This window comes from Bombyx mandarina, chromosome 16 (genome assembly GCF_030267445.1).
Source record: "Bombyx mandarina strain Sakado chromosome 16, ASM3026744v2".
NCBI lineage: Eukaryota > Metazoa > Arthropoda > Insecta > Lepidoptera > Bombycidae > Bombyx > Bombyx mandarina.
In genome coordinates, this window is record NC_143222.1 from 4,218,882 (window position 1) to 4,239,108 (window position 20,227).

General features: G+C 37.7%; 1 protein-coding gene across 1 annotated transcript; it reads right to left on the bottom strand.

The window, feature by feature from the left end:
* Positions 1-7,393: 7,393 nt before the first annotated feature.
* LOC114252859 (alpha-tocopherol transfer protein-like) lies at positions 7,394-19,922 on the bottom strand. The gene is made up of 8 exons (XM_028187533.2): positions 19,735-19,922; positions 13,879-14,034; positions 13,108-13,267; positions 11,664-11,722; positions 10,280-10,476; positions 9,374-9,484; positions 8,488-8,590; positions 7,394-8,077 (listed from the first exon to the last, which is right to left on the bottom strand). The coding sequence occupies exons 2-8, from the start codon at positions 14,015-14,017 to the stop codon at positions 7,926-7,928; spliced, it is 921 nt and encodes a 306-aa protein (XP_028043334.1). The 5' UTR covers positions 14,018-14,034; positions 19,735-19,922; the 3' UTR covers positions 7,394-7,925.
* Between the last annotated feature and the right edge of the window lie 305 nt (positions 19,923-20,227).

Sequence of the window (20,227 nt, forward strand, 5' to 3'; positions counted from 1 at the left end):
TAAAAAAATGAAAATAAATTTTAATAAATTTGATATAAAAATAAAAAAGTGTAAGAAAAAATATTTTATTGTAAAAAAAAGCGTGGGGTGCATGGTATCAGTAGTTATAAATATTTTATGAGCAGATATGAGTAGAAAGGTTATTTTTATAACATCCTAAAAAGCACCCTACGCTTTTTTACAATAAAATGACTTTTTTTACACTATTTTTAGATTAAATTTATTAAAAATTTATTTCTTCTACACGCTGTTGTCCAAAACATATCATAATGACAAAAAACACATAATTATTTTTGTAGTTTTCATAATAAGAAGAAAAATAGTGGTTCAAAGATCTCCTATATAGCGGTTATGTTAATGCACTTATACTTAATAGTCTCATTTAAATTAATTTCGACATTCACACTGGTTACATTTTCAAAAAATAATTAACAGGCAGGTATTTTATCGAACACGTAAAATCTAAAAACTTTTACAATTACTGGTAGCTTATTTTGAGCCCACACCGGTAGATACAGTATATATTTCTATTATACCTAGTCAGGTCATAAGTATTGTCACACAGTAAAAACTTTTCTTTTAGAATGCTGGCCACAAAAAAGTTTATTGAATTCGAATTTCGAATTGTTCATGAAAATAAAAATGTATACTTTTAGAATTTTACTCATGTTTAAATATGGAGTGGACGCTTAAAGAAGACCGTGTTGCAGTTATTGCGTTGCATCGTTGCGGTTACGCGCCATAACATACTGAAAAATTTGAATATAACCAAAAGATTCGTTTATCGTACCATCAAACGATACAATGAAGACTCTAGTGTAGATGACAGGTCAAGAAGTGGTCGCCCTCGGTCTGTTAGGACTCCAGCAGTGATAAAAGCTGTGAAGGCGCGAATTCAAAGAAATCCCAAACGTAAGCAGAAACTGTTGGCCCTTCAGATGGGGTTAAGCAGAACCACGGTGAAAAGGGTGTTAAATGAAGACTTCGGGCTTCGGGCATATCGAAGAAAAACAGGACATTGTTTGAATGCTCGTCTAATGGACCTGAGACTGAAGAGATGCCGCGCTTTGTTGAAGCGGTACGCGGGAAAAAAATATCGGGAAATTCTTTTTTCGGATGAAAATTTTTTTACCGTAGAAGAGAGCTACAACAAACAAAATGATAAGGTGTACGCACACAGTAGTGAAGAAGCGAGCAACCGTATTCCGCGTGTCCAACGAGGTCATTTTCCATCCTCGCTCATGGTATGGTTGGGAGTTTCTTATTGGGGCTTAACAGGGTACATTTTTGTGAGAAAGGTGTAAAAACGAATGCAGTTGTGTATCAAAATACAGTCCTGACGAACCTTGTGGAACCTGTTTCTCATACCATGTTCAATAACAGGCACCCAATTCCAACAAGATTCAGCGCCAGCTCATAGAGCGAAGAGCACACAAGACTGGCTGGCGGCGCGTGAAATCGACTTCATCCGGCACGAAGACTGGCCCTCCTCCAGTCCAGATTTGAATCCGTTAGATTACAAGATATAGCAACACTTGGAGGAAAAGGCGTGCTCAAAGCCTCATCCCAATTTGGAGTCACTCAAGACATCCTTGATTAAGGCAGCCGCCGATATTGACATGGACCTCGTTCGTGCTGCGATAGACGACTGGCCGCGCAGATTGAAGGCCTGTATTCAAAATCACGGAGGTCATTTTGAATAAACTTTAGTGTCATAAGAATCTATGTTTTGTTAAGTTCATTTTGGTATATGAATGGTTACATAATGAGTTTATTTCAATTATTTTACATTAAACATGTGACAGAATTTATGACCTGACTAGGTATATATATTCTATATATTCTATTACTACAAATGAGACCTCATGTCTTGAAGGTGGCAGCTTTAATAACTAGTTAACACTCGTTTGGACGTCAGTTGGGTCGGAAGATCCTCCAACTATCTAATCTTCTTCTTCTCACCCCTATCCCACTATGTGAGAACATACGTGATCTTTGCACTCTCTTCAAGTACCGGTCACCGTCCTCGTTGAACTCGATGTTCTAAGAGCGAATTAACTCATATACATAGTCCACTGGGTTTCTCGCCGGATCTTCTCAGTGGGTCGCGATTCTGATCCGATGGTAGGTTCTGCGAAGCACTGCTCTTGCTAGGGCTACTATGAACAAATTCTCTCAGACTGAGCCCGTGAGTTCACGGACCTGTTAGCCGTAGCTGGAATAGCCCCTTAGGCGGTCAACGAATAAAAGGGAAGGAGAAAAAAAAAAGAATCTGTACTAACAAACTTTCCCTCGCATATTCTCTTTCACACAATCCATCCGAGTCTTTTTAGGACGCCCCCTCTTCACATTACAATTTGTCTAATTTCTAATGAAATACGTTCTTAACAGATGTTCACGATTGACTTCGACGGTGAAGGAATAACATCGTGTAATAAAAATCAAACCCGCAAAATTATAATTTTCGTAATTACTCGTGGTAGGGTTTCTTTTGAGTCCGCACGGGTAGGTACTACCACCCTGCCTATTTCTGCCGTGAAGCAGTAATGCGTTTCGGTTTGAAGGGTGGGGCAGTCGTTGTAACTATACTGAGACCTTAGAACTTATATCCCAAGGTGGGTGGCGCATTTACGTTGTAGATATCTACGGGCTCCAATAACCACTTAACACTAGGTGGGCTGTCAACTCGTCCACCCATCTAAGCAATAAAAAAAGCAAAATTCTCTTTCACACAAGCCATCCAAGTCTTTTTAGGACGCCTCCTCCTCACATTACCTTCCAACACTCTAATGTAATATACAAACAAAAAAAACCATTTTTGCTTGGGTGTATAAATATTAAAAGTTACGCATCTTCATTAAATGGGTTTTTCTCATTTCCGGCAATATAGCTTATTTGTATTCACTTTGAACAATTAAATGCTTATCTTTAGTATTATCATATGAAATTTGCCGAATAATTTTATTAGATTCCCAAGTTATTGCACGTAATTGTTTCTACATTTTATTAGACACCGGTCAATAGTTAATTGAATTTTAACTATTATTAACTCATCTATTCTAATATTATAGAGAGGAAAAATTTGTTTGTTTGTTTGTATTGAATAGGCTCCGAAACTACTGAACCGATTTGCAAAAATATTTCACTGTTTGGAAGCTCCATTTTCCCCGAGTGACATAGGCTATAATAAACTTGAAAATTTTGTTGAAGACCCGAGCGAAGCCGGAGCGCGCCGCTAGTTATACATAAAACTTAATTATTATTTTCATTGAAAAACGACTTTAAGAGTGGAAAATCTAGATTAAACTTAACAGGGCTACCCTGGTAGAGTAAGTAACCTTTTCAAGCAAAAAAAAAAATTTTCTTAATCTATCCACAAATGACGAAGAAATCAGTAAACGTACATAAAAAAATACATATTCTCGAATAAGACCTTTTTCTTCTGGTAACGTCGGTTAGGAAATATTTATTTCGGGAGCACGTGGTCACAGTTAAGTGATTACTAGAACCCATATAATATATGTTACTACGTCAATACCAACAATCATCTGGAGACAAGAGACCTAAGTCTCAGTTATTACCCTTTAAATGTACCTACCCGTAATAAAGACTACTCATCATCGGCAAAGTGGAACTAAAGAGGCATAGGGGGCGTAGTCCCATGCGCTGGTCCGATCAGATTAAGACATTAGACTCCAGCATCAATGTCGTTATCCACTGCCCAGAGTACAGAAAGTAATGGAGGAGCATAGTCCTAAAAAAGCTTTTTTTATTTTTTTCTATTGCTTAGATGGGTGGACGAGCTCACAGCCCACCTGGTGTTAAGTGGTTACTGGAGCCCATAGACATCTACAACGTAAATGCGCCACCCACCTTGAGATATAAGTTCTAAGGTCTCAAGTATAGTTACAACGGCTGCCCCACTCTTCAAGCCGAAACGCATTTCTGCTTCACGGCAGCAATAGACGGAGTAGTGGTACCTACCCGTGCGGACTCACAAGTGGTCCCACCACCAGTTGAAAAGTGCAAGTGCTTTGTAAAGGCCACGACCCTCAGCACTGAAGAACACGACGCATGCAGGAGGAGGACCCGTACCTACCCGTTCACAAAAGATCTCAGATTTTGGCAAAACATTCAAATATATAAATAGTAATAATCTAAATTATGAGTCCCGCTCTAATGGGTAAGACATCCGGCGTGTTTGCATCAATTATTGCGACTACTCCAAGGTTTCACTGTTGACTTTCACAATGAACGAATAACAGTGTTGGTAATCCATTGAAACCTGCAGAATGCTCCAGCCCATATTTCTACTAGGCAGTCTGAGACTTTATTCTCATATCTAACAGTGTTAGCCGGCAGTGACGTTGTGGCTGTCAATACTCTTGAAACCAAATTTATCGTAAGAACCCATATCACTAAAAACATTAATGATGTGAATTATTACTGGTGGTAGGACCTCTTGTGAGTCCGCGCGGGTGGGTACCACCACCCTGCCTATTTCTGCCGTGAAGCAGTAATGCGTTTCGGTTTGAAAGATGGCGCAGCCGTTGTAACTATACTTGAGACCTTAGAACTTGTATCTCAAGGTGGGTGGCGCATTTACGTTGTGGATGTCTATGGGCTCCAGTAACCACTTAACACCAGGTGGGCTGTGAGCTCGTCCACCCACCTAAGTAATAAAAAAAAAAAAAACATCGTATTTACGAGTATTATTTTACTAATTATATTTATATGTATGTAATTGAGTAGTAGCGAATCAATTTATAAAAGCCGTAACTATAAATAATAATACCGCTTTTGTTCATAACAAAAAACTTGAATAGGATTAGGAAAAAAAAACCTTTTATTCTTTCGTTAATAACTCTGCTATTCACTAAGCCTTGCTTGTGTAAGCTTGTGATTAAATTTTTGTATGGAATAATAAAGAGAGCCTTGAATTTTGGGCTCCATCTTTTATGTTCGTTGACGGTGTAAGAACCATAATTACGGTTGCCGGGTTACACAATTATTATAGTGACGTCACACACTAAGCGAGTTGGATCGATTACATTTAAAAATACTTTTTTTTTCTCATGTTTCCTTAAATCGTGGTTGTTTATTCCATTGAATTATTTACATTTTGTTGTTGACTTTTTATGATTTTAGGCACATGTAATGTGTGACTGCTTTTAACGCCCAACATTTAGTAGACAACGACAAAACAGCTCAGTATACTTCTGCGCTACTTGTCAATCTGTTTTATAAATTTTTTTGACTAAATTTAATTTCTCAACAAGTAACATAATTGAAAACAGTGCTTTGCAAACTTTTGTAGACACAAAATATATATAAGAAGAGTGTAAATAAAAAAACATTAAAAACAAAAGTAGGTAAACGAATCTAAATCTTGATGTATCAGTGATTACGATCAAATTTGGATCAGTGGGAACACTCGGCGAATGCTAGTTTTAAAAAATGGGTTGATAAAAAAAAAAATTAAATGTAAATTTGCTCGACGGTCACACTACTTTACAATATTCATATTTATATTACTTGTATTTTTGAGAATGTTTTTTTTGTGTGTCAAACTTCTCTAGTGAACGATGGTCTTAAAATATGTTTTCGCTATGCCATTGCGCAATTTCCACACGAGCGTTTGAATTGGTTTGCGAGATCAAGTTATTGCACATTATTTGGCAACACCATGAGTTAGTTGCATCAAAGCTCTGTCTTTAAGTTTTAGAATGATTCATTCTATAATCTTCAACCCATTAATCGAACTGCCGAATCGTCTTTCTGAGGTCAAATACTCCTCGACTTGCCCAAAATTGGGACATTCCCTTTGTTATTTTTCTAAATGGACCACTGAGCTTTTACTGGTGGTAGGACCTCTTGTGAGTCCGCATGGGTAGGTACCACCACCCTGCTTATTTCTACCGTGAAGCAGTAATGCGTTTCAGTTTGAAGGGTGGGGCAGCCGTTGTAACTATGCTGAGACCTTAGAACTTATATCTCAAGGTGAGTGGCGCATGTACGTTGTAGATGCCTATGGGCTCCAGTTACCACTTAACACCAGGTGGGCTGTGAACTCGTCCACCCATCTAAGCAATAAAAAAGCTAAATGGATACCGGAGGTCATAAATATAGCAGTGCCATCAGTAGAAAAATGATCAAATAAAGATCTCTTAGTCCCAACATGACATACGTGATACGTATTGTAGTTTGCAAATTCTTATTTCGACTAGTAGTTTCAACGGAGTAACAACTCGTAACAATGACATTCACCTAAAATGCTAGAATTGCCTAACCCAATGCGACCCTGTTGCTTATCGTTTCGTACTATTGCTGTACATCGGTTGCGGCGACTGCAATCAGACCGTCACAACAGCGCAACGAAGATTACTCAATCGCCACCGTCACATTTGACGAGAGCTATTGAGCGTGAAAATATCAATTAGATTTCCGGTGCGATGCTATTAAAGGTGGATCCTATGACATTTGTAATTAATTGTATTTGTTTTTTTTTTTGTATTATCGTTGACAGCTTTGTATATATAAATCCCCATCAGGGCCCAGTTAAGCAATGCCTATCGCTGCTCGTAGAAGGAATTAACGCAGAGCCCAGGAAAGGCCCCTCCTGGCTGAGCCTTTGCTCGCCCAACTGTCCTGTTCAATCATAAAAAAAGCCCAGGAAAGTCCGTGTAGGGAGGTACGTTCCAAAGTCTCTGAATGGACACAGAGGTTCTGGGTATTGAGGTATTGATGGGGGCGATGTAAGTCCCATTTTTGAAACATAATGCACTAATGGTAAGATCAGAAAGTGGATCGGTACGGCTTTATACCACACTCCTGAATGTTTCCACATCGAAACGATCAAGCATTCAGGATTGGAGGGAGGTATGGCGGTTATTCTAACGCAATCACCACGGTATACCCTTAGTGCTAAGATATATCACTCTTCAAACGAGGTTTCAAGATAATTTATGGGAAATAGCGGCCTGGCCACTGACGTTCTTCGTGTTCGTAGGTGGCAGTAACCAACTGTAATTAGGTGGACACAATGGTCGTCTCAAATGTGACTCGAATTATAACAAAAAAAAATAAGGCACAGTCAAATTCCGCGTGATAGTGCCTATAGGCACCTGTCTGTTGGTATGCTAATAAAAACTGGAAGCTTTCTTAGCAACTATGTAGTTTTAATTAATTAATATTTGATTATTAACAGGAGGTACATAGGTATTTATATAGTTAAGCAAATTTCTGTTTAATCTAGCGATCATTAAATTTTAGTTTTATTGTCAATTTTAGTGATTTTTTAAAATTAAGTAATCCATATGAGTCAACCGTTGGATATTTTAGAAAAAAGTAAATGGAAAGGAGCTGTATGTTTATAACAATTAAAAACCCAACATTTGTAAAAGAGTATTTATTGATAATACTTAAGCCTAGATCGTATTTTATACGATCGTAATCAACTCATAAACAATATTGAGCAAACTTTGGTCAACCATTAAAAAAACTAGTAATACAATGCAAAATATTCAAGGCGCAAAAAAACCTGACATGTGTCAAATTGACAACTGTCAGTTTTGATGTAAGACGTCAGAAGACACTTGCATTCCGTTGCATGAGAATAACTTGAACTATTGATACTTCACTGAAAATAAGCGGATAGAAGAGACGCATATCCAATCAAGTTCAAGTGAAATAATTCAGATGGTATAATACTGCAATAAGGATATCATTGAAACTTGATAGGATAAACTTAGTCTAAGCTGCGAATTGCGTACGAAAAATGCTTGTCTAACAGAATGTCAGTTTTGTTAATTAACGTATTTGAAAATGGAATTGTTTTTTTTTTTTTGTATTTGATTTGGACTTGGACATTCGAATTAGACGCGATAGTTTTTAATCGCATTCTTCGTACGTATCTGAGAAAGTTTTCAGTCGATCACCAACTGACGGAATGAGCCGTCGATTCCGAACAGCTCGTCGTAGTTAGTAGGCTTGCCTGGTCTCAGAGCCTCGTTTGCCTTGATATTCTCTTGCTCTGCAAACCAATCTGTGTACTCGTCTAGTTTCTTCACCCAAGAAGCTGAAATGGAGAAACAAAATTTTTTTTTTATTGCTCAGATATGAGCAATAAAAAAAACGACTATAGATATATTGGACGAGCTTACAGCACACCTGGTGCTAAGTGGTTACTGGAGCCCATAGACATCTACAACGTAAATGCGCCACCCATCTTGAGATAAAAGTTGTAAGGTCTCAATATAGTTACAGCGACTGCCCCACCCTTCAAACCGAAACGCATTACTGCTTCATGGCAGAAATAGGCGGGGTGGTGGCACCTACCCGTGCGGATTCACAAGAGGTCCCAATATTTTAATTTATACCAATATTTTAATCTTTCAAACCCGTGTGAGAGCACAATACGGACGTAGGCGCTAATTAGCATTTTTCAATTAAAAGGATTGCTTTTAGTACATTCGGTTTACGTCTTACCGTGAAGGTCGCTCATAGAACCAGCATTACCACCATATTCCGCAGGCATCATTTCTTTGGGAACATATTTGTAAAGATCGTTAGTGTCAGTGTGAAGGAAGATCTGAAAAATAAATTCATAGTCATTAATAAGTACTTTAAAAAATAAACTCTTAGATAGCAAACCCTTATTAACAACCCTGTTGGTACTGATCAGGATATTAGAGCGAAGGTATAAAATTATTGAATCACTATCGGTCCTCGATTAGTTTGCTAATTTTTTACTAAACGGAACTTTTTGAAGTCGGTTGTCGGTTAAAAAATAGAAAATGAAAGAATCCGTATCATACATACGTTTAGTGGTGGTAGGACCACTCAACATATTTAAGCAATTAATAAAAAATACATATCTGAATCCGAAGTTAACCCTCGATGACGATTCAGGTAAAGCTAACCATAAAAATGCATTATCAACTTACTTCGTGGGATACGAGGAAGTGATTTTAATTTGGAAATGCTTACCCAAACAAAAATGTTAATAGTATAAAAGTTAAATAATAGTAGCTTACTCTTTGAACCATAAAAGTGCATTGTCAATCTACTCCGTGGGATACGAGGAAGTGATTTTAATTTGGAAATGTTTACACAAAAAAAATATGTTAATAGTGACTTACTCTTTGAATAAGAGTACATGCGAATCGAGTACATAAAATGACAATACATATTCGAATTGCTAATCACTGTGCTTAGTGCGAGTTTTTTAACGTTCCCGATAGCGTAAAAGTTAAGTCAAATTTGTATGCAGTTGGGACAACGCTCCTAGCGGTAAACGTAGGCAAACGTTCCAACTGCATACAGATTTGAATGCACACAGATGTAACAGATATTACTTGGTATCGAAACTCACCCTTTCTTTGATCTTGTCCTTTATGAAGGGCTTGACAAAGTTCACGATTTTGTCTACAAGTGGGGATACGTTGATAACATGCACTTCTTTAAGCCTGACGGGATAGGCTTCCTGAAATATCGACGAAACAAAGAGTAGTTATAATGCCGTCACTGTGCCCAACGCAATTTATAAGTACACCTATTTGTTAGAACCAATCGTGGCCTTCTTTTAATAACTTTTTACTGGTGGTTGGACCTCTTGTGAGTCCACGCGGGTAGGTACCACCAGCCTGCCTATTTCTGCCGTGAAGCAGTAATGCATTTCGGTTTGAAGGATGGGGCAGCCGTTGTGACTATGTTTGAGATTTTAGAACTTATACCTCAAGGTGGGTGGCGCATTTACGCTGTAGATGTCTATGGGCTCTAGTAACCACTTAACATCAGGTGGGCTGTGAGCTCGTCCACGCATCTAAGTAATAATAATAATAGGAAAGGTAGATGGCAAACGTCCCAGAGGACGCAGTCCTACGAGATGGTCGGACCAAATACGATCTTCTCTGAACATCAACTTCCACAATGCCCTTCACAAAGCTAAGGATCGTAGAAGATGGAGGGAAATCGTACGAGAGAAACTGAAGCAGCGGGGGAGTCACGACCCTCAGTAATGAGGAAAACGACGCGAGGAGGAGGAGATGGATGGACGATCTCACAGCCCACCTGGTGTTAAGTGGTTACTGGAGACCATAGACATCTATAACGTAAATGCGCCACCCACTTTGAAATATAAATTCTAAGATCTCAAGTATAGTTACAAATTTCTCAAGTATAGTTAATATAGTTTAAAAGAGATAAGCGTAAGGACAAACAAAGGTCGACAACCAACTTTTTTCATATACTATTATACATATTTAGAAGCTGTACTAACCTGTACACAAACTAAGAATTTCTTGACCAAGGTTGGTGTGAACTTGGCGAAGTGCGTAGGAGTTGCCACGGAAGCATCCAGAATGTACACGTCTCCTGCTACTCCCTCCTTCTCTTCGGCAAGTCTGACGTCTCCCATCATGAAGGCCAACTTAAAAGCGTCGGCAACGTTTGGTGTAGCAGCATCTTTATCAAGTCCTAAAAGATTAGGGAATTAAAAGTCATTCGAAATTCGACAATAATTACTAGGACCTCAAGATTTACATTCATTTAAGGGCGAGTAATACAGGCATCTCGAATATTTGCTGATTTAACAATTCACACGGACTACTCAAGTGGTCAAAGTTCCCTAATTGAGCAACTACCATAAACTGTTGGATCAGTAAGAAAATTAAGCAAATGCAAAAGGGATTTTAAGAAAAAATATTTTCCTGTATGTAAATAGATTTGTTAATACCTAACCGAAAAATACTAAAAGATTATTCGCGACAACTAGACGTATGTATGAGTAGGTGGCAATAATAATAATAATCTCCTATATCATGGGAGCGTTGACATAAACAACAATGAGCAGTGACTACCACATACTTTTCGCATCATCTAGATAATTCTAATACAACGAAAATAAGTGAAAATTGAATTGCCATAGATTTTAGAAGACGATTCTGGGACCACGTGTATTTCGATGCTTAACTCACACGACGTTAAAAATTTAAACTGTAATGAGATAGCAATGATTCTAATCTTCGAACATGATAACTCAAAACTGTGAAGGATAGAATACCAAGTGATGCGAGCGCACATAATATGATAAGCTGCAGTTTACAACAGTAATTTTGTAATATAAGATATTTAGGTTTTGATTTTTAAGATACTAGCTGTACCAGTCCGCTTCGCTGGGCGTTTAAAATTAACATTATTATTTATTATCATTATTATTAGGGAGTCCAACATTCATATAAAGCTATCCATTAAGTACATGTATTTTCTACATGGATACCAAGTTTAAAGCCAATGGGATGGATGCATGGTTCAGTAGTTTTTTTTTTTTTTTTTTTTTTATTGCTTAGACGGACGATTTAGGTGGACGAGCTCACAGCCCACCTGGTGTTAAGTGGTTACTGGAGCCCATAGACATCTACAACGTAAATGCGCCACCCACCTTGAGATATAAGTTCTAAGGTCTCAGTATAGTTACAACGGCTACCCCACCCTTCAAACCGAAACGCATTACTGCTTCACGGCAGAAATAGGCAGGGCGGTGGTACCTACCCGTGCAGACTCACAAGAGGTCCTACCACCAGTTATAACGGAACATCCGTAAAAACCACTGTAGATTTATATATTAGTATAGAGTATAGTATAAGTGTAAGATATGCACTAACCTCGCATAATAACAACCCTTCTGCCCTCGGGAGTGATGCCAGGTAATGCAGGAGTTTGACTGAAATTATCAAAACAATATCGTGAATATATTTTTCGTTTTGTACTTACGAACGTAAGCGTAATGTTAGGGCAACGGATTGGCATTATTTTAGCGAAGAAGTAGATTATGTGCAGCAGAATAACTGAAGATCTTCTCTTTTGTTTCCACGCTTAAAGAAAAAGGATGTGAATGGCAGATATGCCTTTCAGACCAAAATCTAGCTTAAATTAAATTACCAACCAGCTTCAATTTCATATCATATTGCTTTTAAATCCAGATTGGACGTATGATATTATTTGAATGAAAATCTTATTAAATGTCTAATCCATTTTTTAAAGAATAATTGTAGGTACCAATAAAGGATTTTTACTATCCCAGTTTTCCGTTAGTATGACGTGTCACTTGTAATTATTGATTTGTGAATACTTAAATTTAATAATGGAGGTGAAGTCGATTTTAGTGTTTCATAACATGCGACGCAGTTTTCGTGGGATTAACAGAAGTTTTTTTTGTTCTAAGCTCAGCGATGTATGAGATAAAAACAAATCAATTGATACCCATTATGAAGTAATTGTATTCAGATTTACACGAGTTTATTTTTGTAAGAAAATGTTTTTTGTTGTTTCTTGTAGATCAATGCGTATAGAGTCATTAAGGTTTTTTCTATCTGCTGTGTAATTTCCAAAGATATAATAAACACGTTTGACCATTGAATGCTTTTTTTTTCAATCTCAACAAAGCCAAGATTAATACGAAATTTTTACCAGATATTTTACCAATGAGCATAAACAGGCTCCTCGATCTTTAGCTACCTTGCGACGTGAATTAAATGGAATATAGAATGTAGAGGTTTTTATTTTATTTTATTTTATTGCTAGTTGGATGGACGAGCTCACAGCCCACCTGGTGTTAAGTGGTTACTGGAGCCTATAGACATCTACTACGTAAATGCGCCACCCACATTGAGATATAAGTTCTAAGGTCTCAAGTATAGTTACAACGGCTGCCCCACCCTTCAGACCGAAAAGCATTACTGCTTCACGGCAGAAATAGACAGGGCCTTGGTACCTACCCGCGCGGACTCACAAGAGGTCCTACCACCCGTTAAATGAATGTTTGAAAGATGTCCTACTGCCGTTGGTACTACTACTACGAGGTTACAAATCAGAGAAATAATAATGTAAATAAAGTAATACAGATATACCTATACAAAGAATAGATAACAGATAAAATCATCGTAAAAATTTTGTTCGTCAATTTTCGTGTATACATTTACGTCACTGCATGCTCTTTTATATTCTAACGAGAACTGATTTGAGTTGACTAGACCACGTAGAATGTATTTAATACGAGCTTAATTAAAAAAGTAATAATTTGGAAATGAAAACTCTCCCAATACTCACACTAAACTCAAAATTTCTTGCAATTCTGGACGTTTGACGTCACGATTCGTGAAAAATTCCGGCACAGCGGTCCTCATAGTGAAGTACATGTCCAGCTTACGCTTGGTCTTCTCCAAGGAGAACTTACAACCTCGCAGGAAGGTCATGATGCGCTGGTCATCTGTGAAGGTATGTGTTTTCGAATTAAATAACAAGCAACATGAATCAAGTTAAGTAGACTTATATTCGGGTCTTGTTCCTCATTCGAGCTCGATTGCCGAATTTCGTGTTTAATATATCGAAAGTACGTAAAAGAGATAAGAACAAACACTGCTACACTTAAAATGGTAAATGTATTTTTTATTGCCTTTGTAGACAGACGAGCATTGTGAGTGTGTGGGCACACACTAAGTTAAGTCGTCGTGTTAAGCACGACATAAGTCGTTGTGGCCTAAAGGATAAGACGTCCGGTTCATTCGTATGTAGCGATGCACCGGTGTTCGAATTTTTCTAATGATATACGTACTCAACAAATGTTCACGATTGACTTCCACGGTGAAGGAATAACATCGTGTAATAAAAATGAAACCCGCAAAATTATAATTTGCGTAATCACTGGTGGTAGGACCTCTTGGGAGTCCGCACGGGTAGGTACCACCACCCCGCCTATTTCCGCCGTGAAGCAGTAATGCGTTTCGGTTCGAAGGGTGGGGTAGCCGTTGTAACTATACTGAGATCTTAAGAACTTATGTACTATGCATTTAAATATAAATGTAAAGTCGATGCCCTCACCGAATTCATCAGGTAGATGCGGTTCTTTCTTCAGCCACTCCTTGATGTGGGCGAGGTCGGAGTCTCTGGTCTCCACGTTTTCGTTCAGCTCCTCGCGGATCTTCTGCCACATTTCACCGGCTGGCTGCTCCAGAGTCATTTTGGCTTCGTTTGGTTCTAGAAAGAGTTGTTTACAAATGAGTCGCCTATTATCAAAGGTGGCAATCTGTGCATTTGGACAAATTTTTTTTATTGATATGTCAATACAGATTGATTTGAATATAATCGTCTCCTTCAAAGAATACGGTTCAAAACTTGCATTAAATAAAGGTTAATACTTAACCTGTTATTTATCTAAGATGTCGTTCAGAAGAGTTTTGTGACTGCCAATGGAATACAAAGTCAATAATTCGTTTTTCTGATTTACCAATAATTGTCCAAAAGTCACATTGCCGGCTTTGATAATAGTCGACTCAAATACTCATGAGCATGTACGGAAACAGATTGTCCACGACATATTCTTAATATCGTATATTTCCATGATAAATTTATCGTCGTCGTGGTCTAAGGGATAAGACGTCCGGTGCATTCGTGTTGTGCGATGCACCGGTGTGTTCGAATCCCGCAGGCGGGTCCAAATTTTTCTAATGAAATACGTACTTAACAAATGTTCACGATTGACTTTCACGGTGAAGGAATAAAATCGTATAATAAAAATCAAACCCGCAAAATTATAATTTGCGTAATTACTGGTGGTAGGACTTCTCGTAAGTCCGCGCGGGTGGGTACCACCACCCTGCCAATTTCTGCCGTGAAGCGCTAATGCGTTTCGGTTTGAAGGATGGGGCAGCCGTTGTAACTATACTTGAGACCTTAGAACTTATATCTCAAGGTGGGTGGCATATTTACGTTGTAGATGTCTATGGGCTCCAGTACCCACTTAACACCAGGTGGGCTGTGAGCTCGTCCACCCATCAAAATAATAAAAAAAATATATATAACTAAAGATACACTAACGACATTAATTAAACCTTAACAAAAACAGTTAATTAAAATGAAAAGAAAAAAAGAACCTGTCGGTACATCTTTTGAATTCTATTGAAGATTAATTTAATGCGTAATGCAAAATTATTTATTTTGTCAAGGTACATAGATCTTTAACGAACGGTGTATAAAAATAGTATAGAAAAACAGAGCATTTTTCGTTAAATAGAAACATGTATGAAGAATATAATATATAACTTTTACAAAAATGCATATTGAGGGGTGAAAGGCCACTTTAAGAAGACTTTAATATACACGATATTCACCTTTGTAATTAAAAGTGCTTTTCATTTGGTATTAGCATCGACTGTTCGATGTTTGGATTGAACTTCAATTAAATTTAATCCAATGAAATAGCCGAAGAAGTTTTTTGTTATGCTATTTGATTATTGTTTTGTTTTTCCAAATGTTAAACTTTCAATGGCTACTGTAAAGTTTGAATAACGTTGCTTAAACCAAATAGCCTAATATTTCGTGATGGCATCTCTTGAATAGGCTGGAAATAAACAGAGAAGCTGAACCGCACATACGAGTTTACAACGCTCTAACTCTAGTATTTTTAGCATACGTTTTCTTTAAGACGCAGCGTTGATTTTACTGTATGTAGTGCTGTGTGCGTAATATAACTGTATTTTTCGGCCTAAAAAGCGCAAATCAAATAACAATCTACCTCTTAAGTTGCTATAAGAGGCCATAGATATTAGGAAGAATATGACAATTTAAGACATAGCTGTCGTACACTTCGAATATAACCAGCGTTCGTAACACGTCATTTCGGATCCTCCCGATCCACTAACGGCGCTTTTAGGTACCTCAAGCACGGGTCATCATTCTCATCAAACTCGTTGCTCGCTACGAAGGGGTCGGCGAGTAAACTAACCCATAGACACAGCCCATTGAGTTTCTCGCCGGATCTTATTAGTGCGAAGGACTACACTTGCTAGGGCTAACGTTAGCAACATCGTCAGGTTAGAGCTTAGTGAGCTCACCTACTTGCTCCGTCACACTTGCATAGTCTCTCAAGGCTATGAATTTAGGTAGAAAAAAACAAGCATTCGTATGTTTTTACGAGATTTAAATAAGCTATTTATTTAACGCGCTATGGTGTTCGTGTGACGGTACTACTATTGCATAGCGCAGGAGAAATTTCGACTAAGATATAATTAATAATCGACCTTCATATATTCGCAAACCCATAAAGTTTCCTAATACAAAATTTCATAACGCACAACCTTAGATATGTGGTCGCGTGCCAGTTTCACACTCACGTACCAAACGCTTTTGAAGATATAATTGATAATATGTGTTGTAATTAGTAACGTCGAGAAATTTTAATTGTGCAAAGTTTGGTGTGAATGTACGTGCGGAAAGGAATATGGATAACACAATGTTCAAGCACAGCCCAAAGATTTAAATCCTATCCTTTAAAGCATACGTATTTAAGTGACAGATATAGATAAGACAGCATCAACAATAATTATCAGGTCAATTATTTGCCCGAATGGCATCAGAAATATTCTTTAATATCTCTGGAAATCAGAGTATATGTATATTTACAATTACATTTCCTTGATTTTATGTTACGTTACAATTATAGTAATAATTTTACCTCTTAATTTAAACATGAAAGTCGAAAGTTTTGTGATTATAAAATTAGTTGAATGAAGAAAAATATACATTCTAATTCAACAGATCGAGGATAAGCACCCCAGAGGTATATTTGACACGAAATGCATAATGAATTTGCGAAATTACAAGAGTGAAATCAGCGGGGCATCAAAACCGTGACGGTTTTCGTGTTGAAAAACAAAAAAAAAGTGACTTAATATATTTTTTTACTCGTCTAAGCATGCTAACTTTCACCGCGCGCGAGTTGTGCGTTCGCGATGTACTCCGCTCTGATTCACCAGCAGAAATCGAGCCTAAAAGTAGGAAATAAGAAGTTTCGTGCAATCAAAAATCTCCTTTATTGCTTAATACTTAACCATTATTTTCCGAAAATTCGGGATCGGTTTATTAACCATATTTGGTTGTGAACTGATTATGGTGTTGTCTGTATGAGCAACTGTTGCCTTGTATCAACTGCACTTAATTTATTTAGGATATTTTTCTACGACAATCTCTAACAAATTACTATAACAAATACATGAGTAATGATTTTTTTTTATATATGTGCTGATAGCCTTGAGAGGCTATTTCAGCTTCTCCTTGACGTGTAGGTGAGCTCACGGGGCTCAAACCGGGAGTGTTGCTAACACTGGCCTTAGCAAGAGCCGTGCTTCGCAGAATCTACCACCGGATCGGAAACCCACTGAGAAGATCCGGCGAGAAACTTAGTGGGCTGTGTCTATGGGTTAATTTACTCGTCGAGCCCTTCGTCCCAAGCGACGGGTTCGACGAGGACGGTAGCCGGTGCTTGAGTGAGGTACCTACCAGCACCGTTAGTGGATCGGGAGGATCCGTAATGACGTGTAACTAATGAATAATCTCTAGTCCTAAATATGTAGAAGAGATCAAGAATATCTGCTCAATTTTTTTTACAACAAAGCAGTTGCGCTAAAATTTGTTTAATAGGTAATATACAAAATACATACAAACATTATTCATAAACTGTTTGACCATTTCAAGTATATAGTATCTAGTTTACTTATTTGAGGGTGTGAAGAGTTTTTCTTTGGTATTTTCAAACAAAACCAATAAATCTGCTTTCAAATAATTTGAAGTTGAAATGTCGTTCAATCATGTTTTGGTCACCTAGCGTCATCTGCAAATTGAGATCTCTATAGCCATCTTTGAAAATACAGATGCATCATATTGAATCAGTTCTTTATTTTACGGATAGATGGCACTGTACGACAATCCTTTTAATAAATAATTTTGTTTAATAATCATCTTTTTCTATTTCTATTGTGCTTCTAATAGCTTAATAAGGACCTGCGATTAATAAAATAATCATTTTGCTATTACACGAAATACATTAAACTGATCATTTTACGTCCTATCCGATTTTACGATCATTTTACATTAGTTTAGGGCTCAGCTGGTAACATTTTTAAAGGAAAAATTACTGTTGGCCGGAGGCTTTTCTAGTTTCATCAGGACAGGTAGCTCGTTGCTAAAAAAGCCATTAAATCCACACAAGTGGTTACTGTAACGTACGGTGCCCAAACATACCGATAAAAATTCGACACAGTCCGAGAATATTGTCGACTTAAAACACATTATTCTGTGTGTGCTTAGTGCGAGTTTTTTGACGTTCTCGATAGCGTAAAAGTTAGCCCAATTTTTTGGGCAGTTAGAACAGCGCCCCTAGCGGCAAACATAGGCATTTTTTCCTACCTATGCTGACAGCCTTGAGAGGCTATTTCCGCTTCGCCCTAACATGTAGGTGAGCTCACGGGGCTCAAACCAGAGTGTTAAATCGGTAGACAAACGATCCCAATCTATACAAATGAGCTAACTTTTACGCTATCGAGAACGCTAAAAAACTCGCACTAAGCACACTGATTTAATTAATGACAAAAAAAAGAAAAAACTGAACATGTAACGTAATACGATGGTGGTAGGACCTTTTGGGAGTCCTCACGGGTAGGTATCACCACCCCGCCTATTTCCACCGTGAAGCAGTAATGCGTTTCGGTTCAAGGGTGGGGTAGCCGTTGTAACTATACTGAGACCTTAGAACTTATATCTCGAGATGGGTGGCGCATTTACGTTGTAGATGTCTATGGGCTCCAGTAACCACTTAACACCAGGTGGGCTGTGAGCTCGTCCACCCATCTAAGCAATAAAAAATAAAAAATAAACTCACAAAACCGTATTAAGTTACTGAGATCACTTTCCAAATACAAATTGCTTTCTGCTGTCTCTAACGGTGGTTTTTGTACCGCTATACAAAACTAAGTACTTTCGTGGTAATGACCATTGGAAGTCACGTTCGATGAGTTTTGCTTCATTTGTCTTCTTTGAAATGCTCGCAAGAACGTAATTGATGGATGGAAAAATGATTTTATTGTGTCGTGTTTTTTTGAAACATTAATAACTGTTATTGTAGGATGGTTAGTGACTTCCAATGAATAAAACATAAAGAAGAGTTCTTTAGCACTTGCAACGTCGTAATTACTTTTTATGAAAAAGAATACATCGTACTTTTTGAACTGCGAAGTAATAATAATAAAAAAAAGAAAATAATAAATTTTGAGACTCATTGTTGGATGCTCGTTTTCAATTTATAATGTTTAATATTTTTTCCATTTACATATATTAAGCAATATTTGATCTAATTTTTAATGAAATTAAGCCTAAAAACCGAAACGCATTACTGCTTCACGGCAGAAATAAGCGGGGTGGTGGTGGTACCTATCCGTGCGGACTCATAAGAAGTGCTACCACCAGGAAAACCAGCCTGTTCGAATGCCTTAAGAAAATAAACAAGAAAATTTGGTAAGTCAGTACGGTATATTGAAATGCACTTAAAATTGATTGATGATCCCTAAAAGAAATCATATAGAGGTGACGCGTTATAATGTTTTTGGAAATTTTAATTCGTAATATCAATTGAAATTTAATACTAGAGAAGAGAAAACCTGAAGTTCTAAAATATTTATTATACATAGGTTTCATTCTCAATTGTTAAAGCGTGATTAAAATATAACATTTTCTGAACTTCAATTATTATTAGGTACGTATGTGAAATAATAAAACTTCCATCTACAAGAAAAGTTGGTTATAGCTCCATCTATATTTCGACTTAAGAACTAAGCTTACCAAAAATCCCAAATACACTACTAAATACATACACCTCACGAAATATTAAAAATAAAAGAGATTCACCTCTGTACTCAAATATTAAGTCACTAGCCAAAGTCTGAACAACGTATACACTGGCACTTGGACGCAACGTGTTTGCAGATTGAAAGGCACAACACGATATATTTTTTGGAATAAAGTATTTGAAAATAACGACTTAGTTAAGACGGCGCGAAATGGCGCGCTGGAATGGCTTTCCGTACATGAAGTGCGGTCTTTTTATGATTACGTTACGCTGTTTGAACACGGCTGCAAGTTAAGTAGGGGGAGAATAGGGGTGTGGGATAATGTAACCGATTTTTTTTTCCTGCCTATGCTGATAGCCTTGAGAGTCTATTTCAGCTTCACCCTAACGTTTGTAGGTGAGCTCACGGGGCTCAACCGGAGAGTTGCTAACACTGACCCTAGCAAGAGCAGTGCTTCGCAGAATCTACCACCGGATCGGAAACGCGACCCACTGAGAAGATCCGGCGAGAAACTCCGTGGGCTGTGTCTATGGGTTAGTTCGCTCGTCGAG